We start from the raw sequence: 25,187 nt of genomic DNA on the forward strand, positions 1-25,187 counted from the left end.
CCAAAGGGGATAAAGGGAAGGGAGGGGCTTCCAAGACAGCAAATGCTGGAGCCAGGAACCATAAAGAACCATCCACATCTACTGGATGCTACACCAGGGAATGATCACAAATTACTACCAAAGGAGCCATCCTTGCTCTCACAGCACAGGCCTTTTGTAACTTCTGCTTGACAGATTTCAGAATTGCTATGGATCAGTGACTTTTATGTGAGTCTCATTACTCTCCTTGAATGGGAATGTTTATTGCATTTGTCTCTTTCTGCTCCACTTTGTGCCTAGGGTGAGTGAGACGTAGAGAGTCTGTGATTTTACTGTGTGGGACTCCAGAATTAGGAAAGTTACATCACAACCTGCTATAAAATTCAGGTTCAGAATTCAAACCTGATGGTCAGCTTCTACTATGTCTTGGGGTGAAGCGCGCTGTGTAAAAAAATATGATCAACGATTTTTGACAAGAAAGACTGACTACGGTTCGTTTTATTTTCTTTTTCTTTGTCCTGACTCCATGGTTAAAAGTCTAATTCCTCCTCCGACCCTTCGGCCTAAGCACAGGATTTATTTAAACCAACGGGAGATGAACGTATGTGACACATTGCGCTCAACAAAACGTTTCAGCTGGGTGAGCACACTCCCTTTCTATGCAAGACATTTCAGGTAGATTTGAAGGTAGCTGCTGAGCCTGAAGCCCTAAGCCTGGGTCCCTGAGGCAGAGAACTAAGGCAAAGCCACATTATCCAACCTTCAGAAGCATAAACAACAATGGTATTTTGTTACTAAAACACAGATATTAGTGGATTACTTACTATGCGCCTTTTTAACAGGAAATGTCTATGTGTCATTTCCTGTCATCTCCTTGAATTCCTATATGTTCCAATGTATCCTTCAGATCCATTTCAAATGGTTTCTGTCTGTAAGTCTTTCATCAAGTGACTAAGTTAATTTTTTGCTTTATTCTTTATTCTTGTCTCATCTCTTTGTAATACCACCTTTAGGATAGCAATCTGATTTTCCAAAATCTCTACTGGATACAATGTGCTGAGAAATTGTAGGCCTCCTTGGTAAACTCAGCACATAACATGCACTCATAAAATATAATTTCAAGGGAAGAAATTAATAAATACTTTTGAAGGAGGTGACCATAGTTTTGTAACCAGAGAAAGAAGCTATGCTGTATTGTAAATCTTTGTCATTGAGAAAGGGGACAAAAATTTGGACATTGTAAAATGGTATGAGGTTTATATAAAAAAAAGACAGAAAAAAAATCTTTGGTATGTGTGTTGGAATTTGGAGCCCTGCTTTCTGTAGCTAAACTTAGAGAAGTGGGAAGATCCTTTTCATGCACGAAGCATTGTACATTCCTGGGTTAGAACATGTTTTCTTTGGGAGTTGTTGTGGTTCCTTTCTTTCTTTCTTTCTTTCTTTCTTTCTTTCTTTCTTTCTCTTCTTTTCTTTTTTCTTTCTTTTTTTTTTCCAGCATTGGAACTGTTGGATGTTTACAATAAAAACAACAACAATAAAAGCACAAGGCTGGCCCAGTCTGAATCAGGGGAGACTTTATAAATGTACTGGGGGGTGGGAAGTGGAGGAAGAGAGTGGGGCAGAAGGAGGGGGGGGGGCGAAAGAAAAACCGTAGTTGCTAGGAGTCAAAATGAAGAAAATGCCATGTGTGCCACGTGGCTGGCACTGTGGGTAGTGACATCTGTTCTCGATGAGGATCCCCAGGCTGCGCAGATGTGTGTACATGTGCGCGTGTAAGGAAACACTAAGTCCTGTGCTGTAGGAAACCTGCTGTTGGCTCTGGCCTCACTAGTCTGAAATGCTGTCTCAGTGGCAGCCTCTCACCATGGGTTAGTTCTCCAGGCGACTTATTCTTGCAAAGTATATTGGATGCTAAGATGGGCTGTGGAAAACAAACCCGAGAGAAGCCATGAAGACTTTCTGACACATTAGACTCTTTCCCCTGCTGAGTTTGCATGGGGCTGATCTTAAATAGGAGTGAAAAGGATGTATAAGGTTGAAGAGATAATAGATGACAGACTGGGAAAATAATGACTCAGGGTCACTAGGTTTTGCAACGTGCCAGGGAACAAGTCTATGTTGGCCAAGTAGATGCATAGCTTTTATTGGGTTTGGATGAGTTTTCAGAGCCTTGTGCTCCTCTTCTGATTACTCTCTTTGGGGAAGTGCAGGCAAAGCAAGGGCAGGTATCCTCTGCAGAAGGAGGCACTCTTCTAGGGAATGACTAAAGGAAGGTAGTCTCTGACTGCTGGGCTGGTGTTGGAAGGCTGCTGAGAAGCTTCAGGTTTGAGTAGTTAAGGCCCTTAATCAAGGACCTAATATTCAACTGTCTGCCCAAACATGAAAGTACAGCCAAAACCATACATGAGTAGGGCAAAGCGGCTGGCTTGAAAGAAACCAGACTGAGTTAGCAGTGCTCCATGGGGCATGTCTTCCTTCTCCTAACATGCACACTGCTTTCTTGGTGGTACCCACCACTTGGTAGCACATAGAATATATGTCATCTGCAGAGTTGCTATGTCTCTCCACCTGAGCTTGTGTCAGAAGGCTTTTCGCACATGGGTGTTGGCTAATATAACAATCTTCTACACAGGTGCAGTAGTTTAATATTAATGAACACATTCACAGAGTGATATTTCATTTACTTAAGGGTCAAAAGGGTTTTATACATCAAGAAAGGGAGATTTCTTTGTCCTCTTTCTTGCTCAATAACTTTATAAGGCCAAGAAAAGAAAGGCATTATGAGCGGCTTAGTCTTCTTTCTCTAGTGCACAAAGAGTCTTCCAAGAGCAGAAAGAACCCTGGGAGTCCAAATTTCATCTACCCCCAAAGTCACACTACAGAAAGATACTGACCATAGGCTTAACAGAAAGGAATTGTGTAGAAGGCTCTCTCAAATGAGTCATAAAGTTGAGGGATTCCTGGTAATTTTCTCATTTATGTGTGAGCAATGTGTTCCTTTTACTAAAATTGTCAAACTATGTTTCAATCCTTATCCAGCCGCTGCTTCTCTCTTCAATCCGTGATGCTCTTCACTTTTTACTTAACTCATTAGCTGAAAAATGATGAATGTGTATACCATCCGCCATTCTCTAGATCACTGTCCTAAGAACTCAGGGTTTGGCAGCAAATACAATAAATATTTACTCCCAGGAGTGTCTAGTGAAGAAAGGAAGATAGAAAAACATAAATATATAGTAAATGAGGAAGCAACAATTCTACTAAGAAATGGTGTCTGTGTGAAGAAATCAAGAGTGCTATATGCTAGGGGGTAGGTAGTTAAAGACAGAAAGAAGAAAATTGTGACTTTCAATCAAATGATCAGAGAGACAATATTTGGAGGAGAAAATGCAAGCTGCTATAAAGACGATAAAGACGCCCAACTTTCCTCTGGTGATGTGAAGATCGTGGAGTTAATTTTTACTATTAACGACACAACCCAGAGGTGCCTTGGGAAAAAACCCTCAATTAAAGAACTGCTTCCAGCACATCCTCTTATGGCCATGTCTGTGAAAGACTGTCTTGATCAACGATTGCTGGATGGTGGGGCAGCCCGCCGCAGGTGGTATCAGCCTTAGAATGGTGGGTTTGGGCTCTCTAACAGTGATAATAGAGCACGAGTCAGAGAACAAGCCAGTAAGCAGCATTTCTCTATGGTTCTTGCTTTTGTTGCTGCTTGAGTTCCTTCACTGATTTCCCTCCATGATGGACTGTAACCATAAGCAAAATAAGCTTTTTCCCCTCTAAGCTGCTTCTGGGTATGGTATTATCTAAGCAATAGAAAACAAACTTCAACAGTGGTGGGATTAGCTGTGAATTGGTTTGCATTTTAGTAATATGTTCGGGAGACTGATTAAAACACATTGCTGTGTGGCAGACGTAGTAGTGAGCCCAGCCATGAAATGTTGCACTGATGAAGATGATGATGGTTTACACCAGGGCGGCAGAGGTGGTGGGAGTAAGAGGGCTATTTTGTGGATGTATTAGTATAATAATTAGATTCTTAATAGGATGACTGAAAGAACTGTATGTGACAGAAAGAGAAAAATTAAAGTAACATTGAAGATTTTGCTGGGAGCAACTAGATAAAATAACTTGCCATGAACAGAAATAGGAAACTACACAGAAAAATAGCATGAGTTCTTGGAAACTATCTGAAACCCTACAGACCTGGTTGTAGTTGTTTTAACTTTCTTCCCACTTGACTTAGAGGCGATGGTATTGTAATTCCTTCTACCTACTCCCTCTTAATGGTGGGTCCTCAGGTTCTCAACTACAGCATCATCCAAGCCCTAATATTCCAGGTCTCTTCTGTGGAAAGTCTTCCCACAGACACCACTTTTCATTCAGATCCCCACTACTTGTGTTTTGGGAAGTAATGCTTTTTATTTGCTTCGTTCTATTTTTTATTTGTCAATTCATTGCTTCCCCCAAACTCTGCTGTGAGTAGACTCACTGAGGTTTCAGGTAATGCATAAACCTAAGGGGCTCTTGTTAACATTCAATTTGTTTTTCTGCTCTGATGCATTTGACATCAGCCCCATGTAGATGCCCCAAACCTACCTCCCCTCCTTTTTTTTTTAATAAAGACCACCTGTCTTAAAAACACTCTCTTAACCATTTCATGTGTTACCTTTGATCTGTTTTACTTCCTACATTCTTCCTTTGTATTGATTTTCACTTGCCCCGCCCTCCGGCCTCCTTCCCCCTCCCCTCTTCATTTGTATTCCCCTGTATGAGATCGTCCTCTATCTACTGTCAATTGTCAGCCTCACTTTCTGGATCTCTCAGCACAAGTCACTGTATTCTTAACTTCAGATTTTTATTTCGAGTTTTCCTGAACTCATTCTGAGATCAAGCCACTCTCCTCTGCTTCCTTTTCTTTACAGAGTTTAATAGCATTAGACCTCTGTGTATCTGACAGTTGTACTATTTCTTTCTGTCTGGATTTCTGATGTCCAATCTTGACCCTCATCAGCTATCTCTTGAAAGAGTCTCCTAACCCTTGTCCCCTCCCACCCCCACAAGCTTTCCACCTTCTGTCCCCCCTCCCTGTGAGCTTTATATCTAACAGTGTATCATCTGATCTTGTCACTTCTTGGTGGGGGAAATGTGTGAGACTCTGCTATGTTTTAGAATAAAGTCTGTATCTCATGACCCTTCCTAATTTGGTCCCATCTCCTGGTTGTACCAGGTCTCCATATGTGCATAGTCTAGTAAATCTCTGACTATCTCAGCCCCCAGTGCTTTCCACTCATATTCTTCTGCTGCCTGTGGGCTTTGTGCTTTGTCTCTTACTGGAGAAAATGTCCTATCCTTCCAAGCTCCATGTAAGAGGCAATTGCTAAGAAACCCTTTCCCAAGAAGCTGCATCTGGCTTGATCCACATCTACAGCAACCTTTTCTCCTTACTCTGGGAAATTTTGAACTTACTTCGGCATCAGGATGAGCAGTGATTCTGAGTAAGTAGGGCCTTGACTTATCTATCCTTATGTCCTTAGGGTCTAATACCCTACACAGACAGTCCTTTTCTCTTGAGTAGCTGGTGCTCCTTACTTAAACTTAATTCTGGAGTCATTCAACTTGAACAGCTTCTGCTTGGTTCTAGGTAGAAATATGAATTTAGCAGTAAAAGATAAGAAGAATGCCAAACTCTGGGCCCTCTCTCTGCCTGCTGCCTCCTCTTCCCCCCATGGGCATCAGCTCTTCTGAAAGGTAGGTGTAAGTAGTCACTAAGTGTCTGCTATATCAAAGCTTAGAACTGAAAGTTTGAGAATTACTAGAATCATTTTTAAATTTGTTCCTTCTAGAAGTTTCACTAAAATGATAGTACAGGAATAACAGAGTGCAAACACTCAAGGAAAGAAAAAAAAACTACAAAGACATAGGCAGGTGACAGCGAACTTAACATTTAGGAAACTGGAAAAGAAATGGATGGCTAATAGCAGGTTCAAGGAAGCAGAAAGCCAAATGTTCAGAATGTCATGAGTCCAGAAAGTTCAGGTGCCTGTGAAGGCAGGAACATGTGTGTGCACGTTCGTGGCCTGTGGAAACAGGGACAGTCATGTGCATGGTCACATGTACATGTGATGGTGTCTGATCTAACTGCCTCCTTTTTAATAGGAACTCTGCACTGGGCTAAGTCAAATAATCAAACTTCATACGAGAGGAAATGGACTTTGAGTATGTGCAGAAGAAATTAATGAGAAACAGGAGGAAAAAAAACTATGATAGGGAAGGCTCAGGGAGAGGTGGAAGTCAGTGGACCAGGCTTCAGTAGTCTTCCAAATCATCCTGGGAGTACTAACGGCTTTTCAAACTTACTACAGTATTTCTTCTGTAAAATTAAAATTAGTCAAAATGTGAGAAATATGTATAATTAGTATGGTTGGGGCTAAGATTGAAACATATTAGTTAAGATTTGAAATATATAACTACAAATGCTATTTATTGCAATTTGTAAATATGTTATCAGCTTAGACGTGTCAGCTTTTTTTTCTTTCTTTTTTTTGTCTTCACTTTATTGCTGGATTAGTCAAAAGAGAAGATATATAAACACATGTATAATTATATGGAATTTATATACTTAAAATAATTTGTATATTTAAAATAAAGTATAAGAAATTTAATAGGTTTCCATTTTTAATAGAATTATCTATTAAAATCAACACTTAATAAAATGTTCAGTATTAAGATGTCTACTTTATTAGGATGAGCTAGAAATTAAGTTACATGAATTTTCTGGGAAAACATACACATGATCATTAATGTAGAGGGGTTATGCCAATTCCATTGCTAGTCGATTTTGAAATGATCAATGTCTCATAGGACCGTTTCAACGACGACTGTGTTTGTGTCTTAGTTGGGATGCACTAAAAGACATTTTAAGGCACAGCTCTTGACCTAGCAAAGTCCCAGTGAAAACAAGAGAGGGTAGAGCAGGGGAAAGAAAAGAAGACTCATGTCTCTTGATGGCCATTTTAGAGATGAGGACTGTCAATCATCTGCCACTGCAATGCTGCTGCGACCCTTTAAAGCTGTTCCTAGTGTTGTGGTGACCCCCTCCCTAACCATAACACTATTTTCGTTGCGACTTCATAACTGTAATTGTGCTCCTGTTGTGAATCGTCACATAGATATCCAATGGGCAAGAGCTACGATGTGCGACCCCCAGGTTGAGAACCACTGTGCTGACCTGTAACCCTGGTTAAGAAACAGCCAGGCAATGGAGGGAAAGTATAGAGTATATTAGACACAGGGCAAAGTGAGAGACAGAAAGAAGGGAAATCCGTGCTGTAAAGAGAACTAGCTGAGTGGGAAAGGGGCCCACCCAGGAGGCCCAGGGACAAAAGAAACAAAACACAGCCGGATAGAAAGCCCACCAGGCTGGCAGAGCACAGATCTGGGAGAGTTTTAGACAAGCGTAAACTCTCGTGCGTGATGTTAACCTAAATGAGGTTTTACAATTTGCAAGGTTGTGCTTTGAATGTTTTCCTCTTCTGAAAATCAGGGAGAACAACAACAACAACAATGGTTTTAGCTTACAAAGTGAAAACCTAGTCCTAATTAACGTTTGGAGTCTGAGTTTCGGAGATTCCAGCTGGGGACTCTGAAGTTGAGCCCTGAACCGAATGGGACTCTGGACAAGCCCAAAGACATGCCTGGATTTCCAGGCTGGTACAGAGATTGCACAAAACTGGCGGCGAAACTCACAAACAAATCTCTTGAGGGGATTGGAATTTGGCAGCTAGGAAGCCTGGAAGACAGCTCCAGCTTAAGCTAATTTCCAATTCCTCTCTGGATTTTAACACGTCTAACACATCTTTAGATTTAGAGCTGCGAGGACCGACAGTATTCCAACCAGAAAGTAGTGGCTGTCGCCGGCTTCTAGGACACTGCCTTCTCAACCCAAAAGATCGTTTTATAATTCCCTTCCTCCCATGGATCCTAACAGACTTAGTAACAACGTGAACGAAGCCTGGAGGATGTGTCTTCAGAGAAAAGGGGACAATTAGTATAATCTGGTTTTGAACAGCCCAAGAAAAAAATAAATAAAATGGCAAAGAGAAATTTTGATTGCTGGCTATTAGTTGAATAACAGCATGTAAATAAAAGGGAGATTAGAGATGCTCACTCCATTGTCATGCAGTAGAGCTGTCCTAAGGATGGAGTAAAGTGCCCGATCTTGTATCATAAACACAATTTACTTCTCTCTCTTTAATGAGGAATTCATCAGGACAGACTCCAGTGAGAGCGCTCTACAAAAGATCAGGAGCAATTCCCTGCATCTTTTTCTAAGTCCCTACTGGACTATTTTAATACTAACAAGCCTTTGGCATTTGTTACAAGTAATTGTGCTACTGGTGATGAAAAGCACATTACTGAAGCATGGTAATAGGGATAAATCTTAGAGATAAGAATGCTTGAGATGGGGAAACAGTTGAACAGAGGAATAGAAATGAGCGAGTTTTTTTTTTTTAATTATAGAAGTGTACTTAGCACTAATACATTCTCCAAGCTACCACGATTTTACCCTTATTTTTCCATGCTATACCAGAGGACCTTTAGATCTGAGTATGCAAACCCCCTAGGGTGTTTGGTAGGAGTGACTGCTGGACCTTGGCCCCAATCTCTGAGTGGAAGGAGGCTTCCTGAGATACTAACAGGCTCCCAGCTAAGGCTGCTGTCAACACATTCCCTGTGCCTCTTGGAGTCCTTCATCTAGATAAGTGGTTCTCAACCTTCCTAATGCTGTGACCCATTAACACAGTTCCTCTCAAAACCATAAAATTATTTTTTGCTGCTAATTCATAACTGCTATTTTACTACTGTTTTGAAACTGAACGTGAATATCTGATATGCAGAATACTTGATATTCAATCCCCTAAGGGGTCTTGACCCAGAAGTAGAGAACTGCTAATCTAGAGAGAAACTCCCTTCTTGCTTTCCTGGAGGTGAATAGAAGCCTGCTTCCACTTCTGCTGCCTTAAGGGATGTGGGCCCTGGGCACTCGCACCTTTTAGAACAGTGTCTTCACGTTTACAACTGCACTGAGAATGAGGGTTTAGCTACCCACATTGGCTCCTCAGGAAGAATTGAAACACACACACTACACGCGTGCTCACACACACACACCACACGCGCACACACATACACATACACACACACACGTACATGCTTCATCCCATCCTGGAAAACAGGAAGATAGCAGTCTAACAAGGTAAATAACTTTCCTAGCAAAAGAGTCCACAGGATGGAAAAGCCCATGATTCATCTCAGACAGGCTAACCTGTGTTTCTCCTTCTCTCTCTTCTGAATTTCTGTCGTTCTGTGTCTGTATACAGGCATTGTATTCTTCCAAATAAAACTCAGCCCCCAAATTTGTGCTCATAAGTCAAATTTCAGCTACTCTCTACCTTTCATGGTAGCATATCTTTTTATGCTTCCTTCCTTAGCAAGGGAAAAAAATAGTGCAATAAAATTCAGTTTTCATGCTTTTTTTTTCTTCCTTGTTGGCCCATTCATCCCATGGAGTCACACCCAGTGCCTGAGAGTGATCACAAAGCACAAATAGCAGGCACAGCTAACAGGAGTACCGTCTGGGATATAAATAATAAAAGAGAAGAAGAGCAAGGCCCAAGACAATGGAAGGAGAAAGAATCTAAGGAACGCAGTGGCAAATGGAATGAGTTAATGATGGGAGCATTGTTGGTATTCACTACTAGAGGTATAAAAGCCGTACCACATCCTACCTACATTTCAGTAATGCAGGCACTCTGATGAAACTCAATTTGTCCCCAGGGTCTTGTTTTTCTACTCCTAATTCCCTTTTACATAATTCCTATAGAGTATACATTTAGGGCTGTGACAGATAAAAATATCTCACTGGCTACTTTTAAAAAAATCATAGATATATTTACATTTAAGCCACAAAGTGCTAGATTTACAGAGAAATAAAATACCAAGCCATCTTTGGTGTTTGAGACAGGAGAAAATACTTCACCCTGTCAAAAAGAGGAGAAATACAGGCCCTTAAAACTCTGGAAAGACTAGCATGCTTTTAAACACTTCTCTTTATAACCTTGTATAAAGGTTAACACTTCCAGTTTATTCCTGGACAGATTTGCTTTAAATAGTTCACTCAGTATTTATGTCCATTATTTCTGTTCTGTTAGGCTCTCATGAGGGTGACCCTTAATTTTTCTATGAAATATTTAATGAATAAAAGTATTTATTACTTGAGCCATTTTCTCCCTCAGTCTATGCTTAATGATAACCCATGTATTTGGATTTCCCCTCAAGGGTATCGATAGCTAGATTTTTAATGCCATTCTTGTTACCCTTGTGATCTGCATTTTCTGATAGCTCTGGAGGCTGTACGCAAAGAGAAAATAGGGTCAGATCAATGATAAGAGAGTGATAAAATAGGAAAACTCCCAAGTTTCCTGCTTTCACACACACTTGTTTGAGTGGTGGTTTAAAAATAGAGGCATCTTGCTCTCTCCTCCAAGATAAATGACAGTCTTGGAGGGATTTGTCTTTGTTTTTGTTTTAAGACAATTATTATTTTCAAGCAATTTAGCCCTTTCTGTATTATAAGCATTGTAACCTTGACACCCTATGCCAGTGTTTCTGTCTTACAAGTATCGTAACCTTGACATTCTCAGCCAAGGTTTTTAAGTTCTAACCCTGACCTTTTTCAACTATATTATGAGCAATTTCTTCATTTGTTCGAGAACTCCCAGAAGGTACATCCTTTTATTCCAAGATGTGAGCTAAATGTGATGTCTACAACCATCTGCTCGTGAATGAACGAGCCTGACCCTGTGCTTCTTACATGGAGCTGAAGACCATCTGAAAGAGAAGTACCTGGGGTATTTTGTAAAAAAAACAAATTCTTGAACAGCTTGCCAAGACTGCTATAAAATTTTTTAAAAAGAAAAAAACCCAGAACCCTAGAGTCCCGATTTTAAAACAATATTGCTATGTACTCCTAAGACGGCTTTTTTTTTTTAATAGGCTCAATGTCCTTTATTTATGGCTAGAAACCAAATATGAGTGAGTACATCCCATGTTCCTCTTTTTGGGTCTGGCTTACCTCACTCAGGATAGTGTTTTCTATTTCCATCCATTTGTATGCAAAATTCAAGAAGTCCTTGTTTTTTACTGCTGAGTAGTACTCTAATATGTATATATTCCATACTTTCTTCATCCATTCTTCCATTGAAGGGCATCTAGGTTGTTTCCAGGTTCTGGCTATTACAAAAAATGCTGCTATGAACATAGTTGAGCATATACTTTTGTTGTATGATAGGGCCTCTCTTGTGTATATTTCCAATAGTGGTATTGAAGACGGCTTTTAAAGGAGGTCCCAGACGAAAGCATTGCCAGGAAAGTGTCTGCTGGAAGCGTGGTCACACATCCTGCCTGTTGCCCTGCTTGGGCCCCCTTTCAGCAGAGTTTCCAGTGATGATACCTGACACACCTGTAGACTGAAGCAACGTAGCTGCTATCGCTCTGACCAATTGCTTTGTCATGCAATGTGACATCAGCCAAGAAGATTATGTTCATTATCTTTCGTCCTGGCCAAATTTCATATATATCTTGATTCTGACAATTATTAGTTATACATTTTATCTGTCTAATTTCAAAACCATGGAAACTTAAATTTAGAGAAGTTAATGAAATTACCCAAGAATCGGTGAGAAAGACTAGAACCAAGCTTGCCTCTGCCTCCCAGACAGCCCCTTTCTTTTATGCCATGCATCTTCCTACAGTTCCAGAGCCTTCAGACTCCACTCCTCACGTAGTTTTCATTCTCTTCTTCCCCGTCTGCTCCAGTTCAACCTTCTCTTTCACGGGGTTGTCTCATAGAGGGTTGATTCAATTGTTTCCAATTTAAGATTCCCAAGTCTAGGCTCTACCTCCATTCCTCCACTCCCTTCTTCAGAAGAGCAATGATGATACTAGACTAAGTTGGTGTACATAAAAGACAACATGAAACTGATCAGAGCACACTTCTTCAAACTTGGGGATTTGGAGTCGGCTTGAAACTTAGACCTACTGGCCACGCATGAAATAATTTGCTAAGTGGCATGATGGCCATTTACAAGGGCAAGAATAAGAATTTATAGAAGAAAGGCCAGTTAAGGTTCAGAGACAACTTTCAAAGGCTTTAGAATGCCCCCAAGAACATGAATTGAGCATAGTTACCCTTAGTTGCCTGTAGTAGTATTCCTTAGGGAATCACTACTAACATCGTTTCTCAGTTTATACAATTCCTTACGTTGGTCATTTCGCCTGAAAGAGCTGGCTAGGTGCTGTGCATAGCTAACAGGTGTAGGCAGAATTTAATTTTCGTGTGTGTGTGTGTGTGTGTGTGTGTGTGTGTGTGTGTGTGTTTCCCTGGCACACATTTTAGGTCAGTACAGATTATACACTGTGCTTTGCAAAATTTCTCACCCAGAAGGCCCTCTGTTTCTTGCCTCTGGGTCTGTTTTTCTTCTATCTGCCTTTGATGCTATCATGTTTAGCCTTTTCCAGGAAAGTATTAAGAACTGGCCAAGTCGCATCAAGAACTTGCCAGTTTCACCATCTTCTTTCTTCCTGGTCCCCATCTTCCCTCTCCGCATTTCTCACTGCTTGTGTCTCCAGGGACATTCTCTTTTCTCTCCTGTGCTGTATCCTTCCTATGGGTCCTGCTGACTCCGCCTTTCTCTGCTTTTCCCTCCTCTCTGTAGATGAATTTTTTTCTCCCTAGCTTTTGTCAGAAGAACAGAAACCAAAGACCTCTCCTACCCCAGAGAACCTGGAACTAACAGTATAGACTTCTCATAGTAGTATATGGCAATCAGAATGTAAATAATGCTGTATAGAATTACGTTAGGGGCTGAGATGGCTTGGTCAGAGATTTCTATGTAAGTGTGAATGCCTGAGTTCAGATCCCTGGCACCCATTAAAAAACCATGTGTGGCACCTGTAATCCCGGCATCTAGGAAGCAGAGAGAAGAGAATAGTTGAAGTGAGTTGGCTAGACAGCATAATCAGCTAACTTGAGATTTAGTGAGATACCCTGTCTCCAAAAGTAAAGTGCAAAGTTGAGGAAGACATTCAATATTAGTCTCTGTCCTGCATCTGTATGTGTAGCCAGATACACATGAATACACACATTTACTACTCTTCAATACACACACACACACACACACAGAGAGAGAGGGGAGTAGAGGAGGGAGAATGTAATTATTTCTGGAAAAAGAAAGATTCAACATGGAGATGCCCAGACAAGTAACTTTTTAGTCTCCTCCCAGAGGTGGGATAGTGGGGCTTAGACTTCCACAGTGACCTTCAGAATCCCTTGCTGGTTAAGATACAGATTGCTGCCCCCCTACACCGTGCACTTTCTACCGCAGTGGGTGTAGGGTTGACCTAAGAAGGTGTGATCTACTGAGTCCCCAAGTGATGACAAAGACACTAGTCAGGGGCCACACAGAGCCACTGAACTGTCCATCAAACGGTCTGGGTTTGGTTGTGCATGATAGCAGTGGGGGAAGGGAAGCAACCAGGGAGAAGAGAGCTTTGTTTCTGGTGGCATCCTCAAAGAGAACACAGCTCCCTAGGAAGCTCTGACTAATAGGTCGGTCTGGAGGGTCGGCCTTGGTGCAGGGCAGGGGAAAGGACAAGCGTGGAAAGCTCTGGACTGTAACCTTCTGGAAAGCACTAAAGCCAGCCCCAAACCCTGACATCCACCCGCGTACTTATGATGATGCATAGAAGCAGCAGAAGGGAACTCTCAGGATCTGTTTGATCTCTGTCCAGCTCCCTAAGCCCTCTGTCTGTTTATCTCCCTCTTTCCCTGGCCTCCTCTCTCCCCATCACCCCCTGCCCAGTGGATGATTCACTGCCTCCCCTTGCTTCCCCGCCCCACCCCACCACCATCTGTTTTTCTAATGATGGCAGAAGATGAGCTGTTCTGTTGGCCCCGCACCATAACCCAGCACACTCCATGCTAGCATTAGCCCTCGTGCATTCTCAGAATGCTGTTTTATGGGTATCTTTTCCCCGCTAAGTTTCCTCCACCCTTTCTCTTGTCTCATGTAGATCCCGGTTTCCCAGAACTAGCTCAAGTGACTCCGAGATACCGAATAGGAGATTAATAAGCATGCCTGCCTGCAGGCTGGGTATGCTTGAAGAGATTGTTGGAAATCAATGGCCGTTAAAGGCGCTCTCTTTAGCACACTCCAAAGAGCCAAAAATATCTGGGCAGTGCTGCAAAGTGGCTTATTAACTTCCAAAGAGAGGTTTGGATGAAGAAATCTGCAGTGGCTTATGGGAAGTGGAGAAACCACGAGTAAGAGGAGTCCTGAGAGAATGGGTGCTGTTGACATGGCCACGGCCACTGAGAGGGGTAGCAAACCCTTTCAGGGCAGACAAAGTATGGGTGTTGACTGTCTATAGGAAAATGTCCACCCTAGCTTTCTCTCCCCTGATATCTAGAGCCTGCAGGTTGCTCTCCTACAGAGACTGCTCCTACTAAGATTAGCTAAGCCTGTTCCCTTGATCCAACTGTTTATCATCAACTCAGCTTCCTTGTACAGTTGCAATAACCCCACCCCTTTGTTATATAATCAACTCTATATAAGAAACACACGAAGTCTCTCTGTGTGCTGCAGCATCTCCACAGAGATCCTCGCCCATCTGATGACATTTTTTTGTGCCTCCATGTATCTGCCTGTCTATCTGTCTGTCTTTTCTTCATGCATTCTTCAGCCTCAGTCAGGCCTTTCCCTAGATCCAGCCATGCTGGGCAGGACAGTGCCTAGATTAGATTATATATGTTTGTCACCAGCTGTTCCCAGGATTGGAGGACTTGCATAAATGGGCTACGTATGTATCGTCCTTCTCAGTGTCAACAGTGCTCAAGTCAACTCTCTAGGCAATGCTCTGATTCAATCTAGTCTCCTCTTTGTCAGGTTAAAAAGTCGTTATGCCAGAAGTGACCACTGAAAGGGGAATCCACTGTGGAGGAGGATGATGGGATTTCTTGATATAGTGAAGATCTAGGTCAGACCACTCCATGGTGCAATATACGTCTACCTAGAAAGTTGCTTAGACACCTCTATGACCTTGCAGTTGATGCAAAGGAGGGGAGCCACTGAAAGGTGACCACAGGGAAGAAGTGAACCACATGCTCACTAGAGTAACATCTGCTTTGAGATTATACCTGCTATTCCAGTTCCCTAATTATGGCCCCAACTTCCAGATATTCTTGTTTTGTAAGAAAAAAGTTTTGTACAATGATTTTGTATTTGTTTTAATTTATAATATGCATATGTGTGATATTATATAAGTACATATGAATCTCAATTTTAAACCAAGCTTGGTGGCCCCCACCTACGGATAATTCTGCCACTCAGGAGGCTGAGGCAGAAGGATTACCGCAAGGTCCAGTCTGGGCTATTGTGACTGCTATGTAATACACTGTCTGCATAAATGCACACAGACACACACACAAACTCAATTTTACACACACACAAACACACATACACCAAAGTTGATTTTAAGCACTGTGCTGGCTGAACAAAATTGTCTACAGTAAAATCCTTATTTGACTAATTCCAACCAAGGCCTAGTTACAGAATCTCAAAAACCATAAATAATTCTGGCTTGCTTTTTAAATGATTGAAGATTTTACTAAAATAAAACTGAGTTCAGAAATCCTAAATTCTGTACATCTGAGATTAGGAGGTAGGTGCATTTAAGAAACAACTAAAGGAAGGAAAGAGGGATCAGGAAAAACAAGGCCTTGAACTGGAGGAACTCACATCATACCTCACATGATGGAATACAGTGGACCAGCGAGGGGTCTGGGTGCCACTTGCGCCGGCCAGTACACACGATGCTCTAGAACAGAAACACGGGAAACAGAGACATTAGGTCTATGGGAGACATGGTCAGTTCCGTGTTTGCCCCACAGCCAACTCTGGTGCTTTGAAGGCAAGCGTCCTCTCCATGTGCCTGGCAAGCACCTGGTCTTTCTCACGGAAGCCACTAACTCTGCTGGGTAGTGTGAAGACAGAAGAAACTTTCCAAGTGGGAATTGGTGCCACCTTCGTCTTCTTGTTCCTTCCCTAAGGTATTAGACCTTTCAGAGTACTGAAGGTAGTATTTGAAAAGGCAATCACAACACAATGAGCGCAATCTGTTCTTAGGCAGAAGACTAAAATTTTAAGTAATTTCTAAGAAATTATTACATGCCTATGTTAGAAGAGCCATGACTTAAAAAAAAATTCTTTTTCCTAGAATTCTTGAATGCATAGAACTTAAGAGCTAACCCTTTAAGCCCCACCTGCCCAAGGCCAAGGTGAGTTTCCAGAAGGCTGAGAACTGCAGTTCTTGAGGAATAACTTGCCTCATGTTCACTGCCCTCAACCAATCTGTTTGAATGACTAACGGATGTGCTCGGTCACATATAGGTGGGAAGTGTACAGACAGGAAAAACATTGAAATATATGTTTGCCCCTGATTGGACTTCATGGGAAATGCAATGAATTATGGGTTTTGCCTTTTGAAAGTCCTACAAAGTGTAACTCATGACCATTGCCTGGGAATCCCAGAATGAAGCTGACTAGAGTCCATCCTGGTCAGTATTTAGTTAAAGCTTGCTTTGAATGTGGCTCAAAATTGTGGAACTGGTGTTAACAAGTATGCCATTGCTTGAGTGCCCTTTTAACTTATTTGACCTAGCCCATATGGATAGCCAATTTTGTTATTTTCATCCCTTTCGTTATGTATATGCAAAATCCTTCTCATATGTGCAAATTTAAGATAAATTCATCACAGTAAGACTGACAATACTCACGATCTTTAAATGCTAATTCAGTTCTCAGAGCAGTTTAAACTGCCATTCCTCCTTAAACTGTGTAAGTTGCTAAAAGTGGGTAGTATGTCTGTTGTACCCATCCTAGAAGCCAAATCCTTGAGAAAAAGGCCCGGTCTCCCCAACTTATTCTTTATGTCAACTTTCAGGCAATTATAAGCACTGGACAACTACTGTAGGTGATTATGGGCCCCTAGGCCTAGAAAAGAATCGAATTCGCTTCTCACCAGGTGCTCACACTGATCTGTCCGACTCGCTGCCCCCGCTCCACCCCAGTTCACTTCCTTCTTGCAGTTTCTGAGGAACAATTGCAATTGTCTTTGTATCAGGGACCAGTAGCTCCACCTCACCATATAAGATACGGATGCCCTTATAGGTAAGTGCTGTGTTTGTGGGTGGATGACTTTCATAAGCCGGGAGATTCAGGAGAAGCCTGGGGGCCCAGCATTGCATTTAGCAGTTGTCCAGTGCTTGTAATGTCACCTGCCTGAAAGTTGACATAAAGAAATGGACAGGAAGACCGGGCCTTTTTCTCAAGGATTTGGCATCTAGGATGGGTAAAACAGACATACTACCCACTTTTAGAGACTTACCCAGATTAAGGAGGAATGGCAGGCTGAACTACTCGGAAGACTGAGTTAGCATTTAGAAGTCAGTGAGTATTGTCAGTCTCACTATGATGGATTTATCTTACATTTGCACATATGAAAGGATTTCACATATACTTAGTTATAGCAAAAGGAATGAAAATAAGAGAATTGATTTTGCACGTGTGCTAGGTTAAATAGCAAGGAGCAAATGATAATGAGAAGGGAGGATGAGACCATGTACTGAGAAGTCAGAGCTCCCACACTGCAAAACCTCTTTATCCCCTCCCCTTCTCTTTTCCTTTAAACTATTCTGTTTACTAAAAGTACCACTAGTTCTTTCAGGATTAATTTGAGAAAGCAAACCAAAATAAAGATAAAAAGCTTTGACATCACTCAGCTACTGAAGGACTGGGAAGCTGACAGGGATCACAGATAGTCTTACAAACAGTCCTTCCAAATCCGTCCCTTGGGGAAGCCTTGCTAGCTCACACCTGACTAATTCATAATTATAATCATACTTTTAAGACAGAGGGGAAAGCATTGTTCAGTCTGTGAAGTAGGAATCTATGAGGCAGAATAATGGGGGTGGGGTGGAGAGTGAGAGGCAAAGGTAGATGCCTCATGCTTCGGAAGGAATCACTTTCAAATACAATTTAGGGAAACATAGTTCCAGCCAAACAATTGCTGCATTGTGTTAAAAACAAATCAGCTCATAAAATGAGTTCCGCATCTTTCCACGTTAAAATATAGATTTTTCCCATTTTGAAGTCAAGCTATCACAAGCCAACCTTACTAAGGGGCAGATGAAGATAACCATAAACAGTTCACCTCACTCCTACATAGGATTTTAGAAAAAACAAAGCTTTGAGAAGTGTCTCAGTAGAGGCTTCCATCCTGCAGGTTCTCTGCCTTCCTACACTGTGTTCATTCTGTGATCATCCAGGATATGATGCTTGGATGAGGGTGAGGCGTCTACCTACTTTGAGGACCCTTTCCGCTCAGTATGAAGTTGGGATAGCATGTCAAATGTAGGAAAAAGAAAGAAATCAAGAGAAGAAAACATGGAGACTTGACAATGGCAACATACTGCTGGTCTGGAGAAGTGTGTCCCACACTCTCAGGAGCTTGGAGATGCTGGACTCTTGGGAAATAAAGGCAGATGCAAGGAGACAGCAGCAGCTATTCCTGGGAGTCAGGATGTGAACTATGGTATCAACACTGACTCAGCACAAAGGACCCTACCTCTCCTTATTGTCAGATCCCACTGCCCGGTCATCATGTCAAAGACCCAGAATGTCAAAGACCCAGAATGTCTACCTGGGAATTTCATACTCTGGCCTACTGTCTCTTACAGGAAACATGTTCTTGTAAAACTGAAACAGAATAGTGTGTGGTGGTGGTGGTGGTGGTGGTGGTGGTGGTGTGTGTGTGTTTGTGTGTGTGATCACTCTGTCCTATGCATCACAAGAGATTTTGAAAAAGCATGTGATCAAACCAGACTCTGAATGTGGCTGCCAATGGGGGCGGACTGAGAAGTCATCGATAATGGCACTGGGACCTGTTTCTACTGCATGTACTGGCTTTTTAAGACTCTAGTCTATTTGGATGCACACCTTCCCAGATGTGAATGGAGGGGGGTGGGCCTTGGACTTTGCACAGGGCAGGGTTCCCTGCCCTCTCTTAAGGAGGGAGGGGGAGGGAAGAGAGTAAGTGGAGAAGCAGGGGGGGGGATGGGAAGAAGGGAGGAAGTGTAAATTTTTGAATTAAAAAATAAAAAAAGAACAAAAAAAAGAAATGGCTTTCTTAGTCAAAGTTGGTACAATACTGAAGAGGCATTGATTCTCTAATTTTCCAAGCCATGTTTGTAAAAGGATAAAGAAAGAAGAGCAAATGATTCAGATATTTATCTACACACACACACTCACGAGCAAACCATGAAACAATGTTTTCTTGTTCTATGGAGCTAAGTGGCACAATTTTCACAGAGGTGGAGGAGATTTTATAAGGGTAAATTTATACTAAACAAATTAAAATATCACTTAAACTTAAGATTTATGTGATAGAAACTGTGCTGGGTGTTTCTTGTGTGTGTGTGTGTTTAACTTTTATAAGAACACTGCAGAATAAGTAGTATTTCCTTCACCTTGAAGGGGAATGCCCAGAAGCTTTGAGTGCAAACCACCTTCCTCTCTCTCAGTTGTTTCTTAGGAGTGTTTTTCATCAAAACCCCCAGACAATCTATATTTTAGGAAATTGTTTCTTTAATAAAATGTATACTATTCTGAATCTCAGCCATCATTTGCAGGAATACAAACCAACTGGCCCTCTAGAGAAGAGTAAATAACTCTAGAGAAGAGTAAATAGCCAGCTGAAAGCATAACTCACTGTTCTTTAAGAGCAAAACTAAACTCCAAATTCTATCCCACAGAAAGAAAATCAATGTTAGAGGGAAATGTTTCTCTTTCAATGATTTTTCTCCCACTTTCGTGATAAGGGAAGGAAATGTGGAGACTGGTATTTTTCATGCTCAAAAAGAATAGCCTATTTTCTGTTTCACGGGAAAACTATCCCAAGCAGAGAGCTAGAGGGGAAAGGACTGCTGTGGTTGTGGTGATACAGGTACTGGCACACAATTTAGAGTCAAGGACCTTCTTTAAGTGTGGTCTACAAAGTGAGTTCCAGGATAGTCTGTTACACAGAGAAATCCTATCTTGGAAAAAACAGAAAACAAAACAAAAGAAAAATAAGAGGAGGAGGAGGAGGAGGAGGAGGAGGAGGAGGAGGAAGAGGAAGAAGAAGTAGAAGAAGAAGAAGAAGAAGAAGAAGAAGAAGAAGAAGAAGAAGAAGAAGAAGAAGAAGAAGAAGAAGAAGAAGAAGTAGAAAAAGAAGAAGAAGAAGAAGAAGAAGAAGAAGAAGAAGAAGAAGAAGAAGAAGAAGAAGAAGAAGAAGAAGAAGAAGAAGAAGGCTGCTTAGACATTTTCTTCACTTGACTTCTTGACAACTGTGGAATTTTGGATATATTATCGAGCAATGCCTATGTATATGTAAAGTAGAGATAATAAAGTATTTCTAAGCTTATTAATTTGTGATGAGATTCAGATTATATAGAGAAAACATATTTATATACATAATTACACATATGTAGTTACATATATAACCTGAATCATATATATGTGTATATGTGTGTGTGTGTGTGTGTGTATAGTAATAGTAGTGGTGGTAGTAGTGGACATACACAGGAGTTTGGAAACAAGGTATTATTCAAATATAAGCTATCACTCTTGTTACAAAGAATGAAGTCATTTGAAGCAGGATTTAGAAGGATATCATTTAGTTCTTCACTCTGTGGTCTCATTGGATGCCAAATGGTTTGAAATATGATAGACAGCAGAGATTTCCATTACAGAGATGAGAATTATTTATCAAACAATTGAACTATACTCAAAATAGGTGTTCTTGAGCTTTTAATATTTATGCTGCAATTATTTGTTTTCTACAGCATCATGACACCCATCTCAAGATTTCCGCTACTGCATCTGTGTCCCAGAACACTGTGATGGGACACACATCCCCTAATCATAAAGAGCAGGGAAGTGTCACAACAGATGATAAGGAGTGGGCACAAGCAAATGAAGCTTTCTTGCTTGGCAACTGATTGAGAAAGATTATTAGGGACCAATCAGTTTAAACTCTCGTCATATGGTTCTCCTCTGATTCTGAGATAACCCATGGAGATGTCAATGATCATCATTTTACTTGAAGAATTAGAAACCCAGAACAATGAGCAGATTGTCTGAGGCCATTGTTCTGGTGACTAGCAGAGTTCAGGTGAGTGAGTTCAGCTTTGCGAGAAACAAAAACACTTTCAGGTCTGGATAGCTCAGCAGTTAAGAATGTTTTCTGATCTTACAGAGAACCAGCACTCAGTTCCAAGCACCCACACCTGACAGCTCACAATCACACAAAAGTCTAGTTCCAGGGGACCCAATGTTGTCCTCCAGGCCCTGTATGCACTCTTACACACCTAGCATACATATATACATATGCACATGAATGCAAATCAAATCTTTAAAAATTATATTTTTAATGCCTAGACTTCAGGGTTTCACTGTTGCTTAAATATCACATATAAACAACTTGTGTGCTGATGGAGGTGGGTCTTGTATCTTATCTGTTGCTTTCATTGGTTAACTAATAAAGAAAACTGCTTGGCCTGATAGGACAGAAAATTAGGTAGGCGGAGTAGACAGAACAGAATACTGGGAGAAAGAAGCCAAGTCAGGCAGCCGCCACGATTCTCCCACTCCAGACAGCCGCAGGTTAAGATCTTCCCTGGTAAGCCACCTTGTGGGCTCATAGATTATTAGAAATGGGTTAGATCAATATGTAAGAGCTAGCCAATAAGAGGCTGGAACTAATGGGCCAGGCAGTGTTCAAAAGAATATAGTTTCCCTGTAATTATTTCAGGGCATAAGCTAGTTGGGGGCCAGGAGCCGGGTGGCAGGAACATGGCCCGCAGCTCCTTCAACAGTGTGCAAAACTAAAAATTTACTAATCAAACTATAATCATGGCAAATGCAAAATAAGAATGATACTGTTCAATGTGCTGGCTTAAGAGGAGATGAATGTTCTGCATTTCCTTGGCCAGAGTTAACTCCATATTAACAAGGATGTGTTTACCCATAGCAGCAAGAAGCTGCTCAGATTTGGCTTGTGTGAAGAGAAAATATTTGTTTCTCAACTAGAAAGTGGTATTCTAACAATTCTTTACTCAATGCTCTTCAGATGTTTAAGAGCACCAGGTACTGAACAGGGCATCAGGCACCCAAACATGGGCAAAATGCATTAGGACCTCTCTAAATAAATAATGGCCCTCCTAAAGAACAGAGGAGGAAAGGGAGGCTTCATCAAGAGAGAGCAAATGGTTCTCTACTCTGGAATGAGTCTGTCTCTGTAATAGTTTTCCTGGTTGTCTTCTGGAGGACAATGACACCAAACAGTTGCTGCCTCTCAGGCATTCCCAAAGAACTTCTGCCATAAACCAAACCATTCCTCACTCTGCATTATACAGTGTTTCTGAATGCCAAATCAGCATCTTTCACAAGAAAACAAAATCAAAACCAAGTAGCAATCTACTAATTAACAGTAAATATCACATTTGGGGCTAAAGCCAGTGAGGAAAAGAAGAAACTTAAGAAAAAATTATGGCCTGGTGGTGGGGCACACCTTTAATCCCAGCACTTGGGAAGCAGAGGCAGGTGGATCTCTGTGAGTTCAAAGACAACCTGGTCAATAGTGTGAGTTCCAGGACAGGCTCCAAAGCCACACAGAGAAACTCTGTCTCCAAAAATCAAAACTACAACAACAACAAACAGTAAAACCCCCCAAAGCAAAAAACAAAACAAAAACAATTTATGAACAAAATGGATAGATTCAGAACACACGCCTTAGCAAATTTTTAGCAAGTGGCTTTCAAGGATTTAATTGAAGATTCTAAAGCAGGCATATCCCATTCCACCTTTATTCTGAGAAACTACAACTCATAGCAAAATATTTGCCATTTGACTCTTGACTTTTGTTTTCATTTCTTTTGTTCATTTTCACAAATAGCAATTGAACACTTAGCATTTCCTAGATACCACTTTGAGAAACTAGGTATTAAACAATGGACTAAAGAGATATTACCTCTCAGTTTATTTCAATTGCAGAAATATGTATGCAAAATTCTAAATGGGGATGTTATCTGGAGGACCTATGTCCTGGGAGCTACAATGCTTAAAACTAGGAGGAATGTACAACTTAAGGCTCAGAGGACAGTGGCCGTGAAGATGGTGAAGCTTTTATTCTGTTGACATTAGTCACAAGTGTGGTAGGTTCTCGGGAGGAAAAACAGTTTGGAAGAGGCTCTGAGAGAGGAGGACAGTCATCCCTCAACATAGACACTAAGACATGAGCAGTGAGAGAAAGACACTGTCGAGCCTTCTGAAAGGCTGTGATGTCAGGGAGGACCAGTTTTCAAGTGCGAGAAAGATCAAATGGGGTACCCAGAGAAGAGGTCAAAGGTAGAACAGATTTTGCTGATGACTATGAAGAGGACCCAGGGGAAGGATTTCAGGGTTTAGAAAAAGGGAGGAGAGGGGAAACTGGATCCTTTTCTCATCCTGTCTGCTAACTGCCTTCTCTCCATGTGTAGATTTACTTGGACCTTTTCTAATATAGTCTTCCTCCTTCCTCCTCTTACCATTGTATGTTCCCTCAGTTTATCCTCACGTTTTCTGTCTTGTTTTCATTATTCACTTTCTTCCTCATTGCTTCCTCTGAGCCTTATTTCTAGCTTCCCTTTTAAATGGATCCCCCCTCCCCATCACTTTTCTTCCTTTCTTATCTGATAGTTTGTCCTTGATTATGGGAATCATTCGCAGGGATGTTTGATAGCAGGATATTTGGAGAACATCTAATATTCTGCCAGTTGAGTCTTGGTTGGCAGTCTCTGCACTCACAATGCACAAAACTGATCCTTCCCTCACCTGGACTTTGACAGGTTCCATCCAGTGCTCCAAAGTGTCAGTAGTCACGTTCTCCGGCAGCAGCACAGGATCGCTAGGGGGGATGACGCATGATGGAGAACACACTGCACCTGAAGGAATGGAAGTGTATAGCCGAGCCATGGACCTCCCAGACCGCACTCGTTTTCAATGCTTGCTTAGTCTACATGAAAGAAGTCTATACTATCGATTATAACATCATAGTAGTTATAAGCAGGGCTGACTTCTGCCCCTGGCGTACTTGTAGGGAACTGTTACATAAGGTCATAAAGAGCCAGTGTGACAAACTAACTCTCTCCTTTCTCCATGTGCCACCTCCTCTGCCTGGTCCACTATATTCTTTCCTCGGGATCTGATACATCTCTGAGTCATCCAACAATTAAAAGATTGATTTCTGGTTTAGCAGATTGCCACATCCCCAAATCAGAGCTCCAGCTAGTCAAACTCTGTATTGAGTGACAGATGCCTTGTAAGTATATTTAATATCATTCTGATCTCCCAATAGCTTATATTGATAGCTCCTGTTACCTTGTAGCTTCAATACAAGGAGGAAATGGTGCAGAGGTTATTATATTACCCCAGGGCTTATCCTATTCTGCCAGTTGGCATGCTGAAGATCAATACATACACAACCAAGAAACTTATTTGAGTAAGGGAGGAAACAGCCAAAAGAAGAAGCAGAGATTTTGGTCTCTCAAAGAAAAATCTTGTTCTGTTTGCTTACATGGCAGACCCAAATGCCTCTTCCTCAAAGCCTAGTCAAATGAAACTCATTTCTTTCCTACAATGTAAGTAGTCTCTAACTTCTTTTCATTTCTTATTGTCTGTGTCTTTAAGTAAATAATACATTATTTTTAGGAGCCAACATATATGTATAATAAAATAAATAAAAATCAGAAGTTTTGAGGGTGAGTATCTGCTTATGAAACACCACTGAGTAGACCTCTGAGATCCCTGATAATCCAGCTCTTTGTGTACTATGATCAGCAGAAGACATTAAAATACAAATAATACTTAGAACACAGTGAAGAATCAATTCAGAAATGACTGGGTTTCCAATTAATTCATATTACGCACATTTATATCACATGGGTTAGACTCTCCCAAGAAATTTTCAGGTCTATGTAATTCAGAATTTAGATACGATCTCATAAGGTT

The 25,187-nt window shown here is 41.3% G+C and overlaps 1 protein-coding gene across 1 annotated transcript in view; it reads right to left on the reverse strand.

The window, feature by feature from the left end:
• Pappa2 (pappalysin 2) overlaps window positions 1–25,187 on the reverse strand; it is a 238,598-nt gene that overhangs the window by 22,997 nt on the left and 190,414 nt on the right. Inside the window, exons 19-20 of the mRNA XM_075987453.1 lie at window positions 24,012–24,121; window positions 15,847–15,918 (exon numbers count right to left, since the gene is read on the reverse strand). Coding sequence (XP_075843568.1) covers window positions 15,847–15,918; window positions 24,012–24,121 — 182 coding nt within the window. The remainder of the gene's footprint in view (window positions 1–15,846; window positions 15,919–24,011; window positions 24,122–25,187) is intronic.

This window comes from Microtus pennsylvanicus, chromosome 10 (genome assembly GCF_037038515.1).
Source record: "Microtus pennsylvanicus isolate mMicPen1 chromosome 10, mMicPen1.hap1, whole genome shotgun sequence".
NCBI classification, from domain to species: Eukaryota; Metazoa; Chordata; class Mammalia; order Rodentia; family Cricetidae; genus Microtus; species Microtus pennsylvanicus.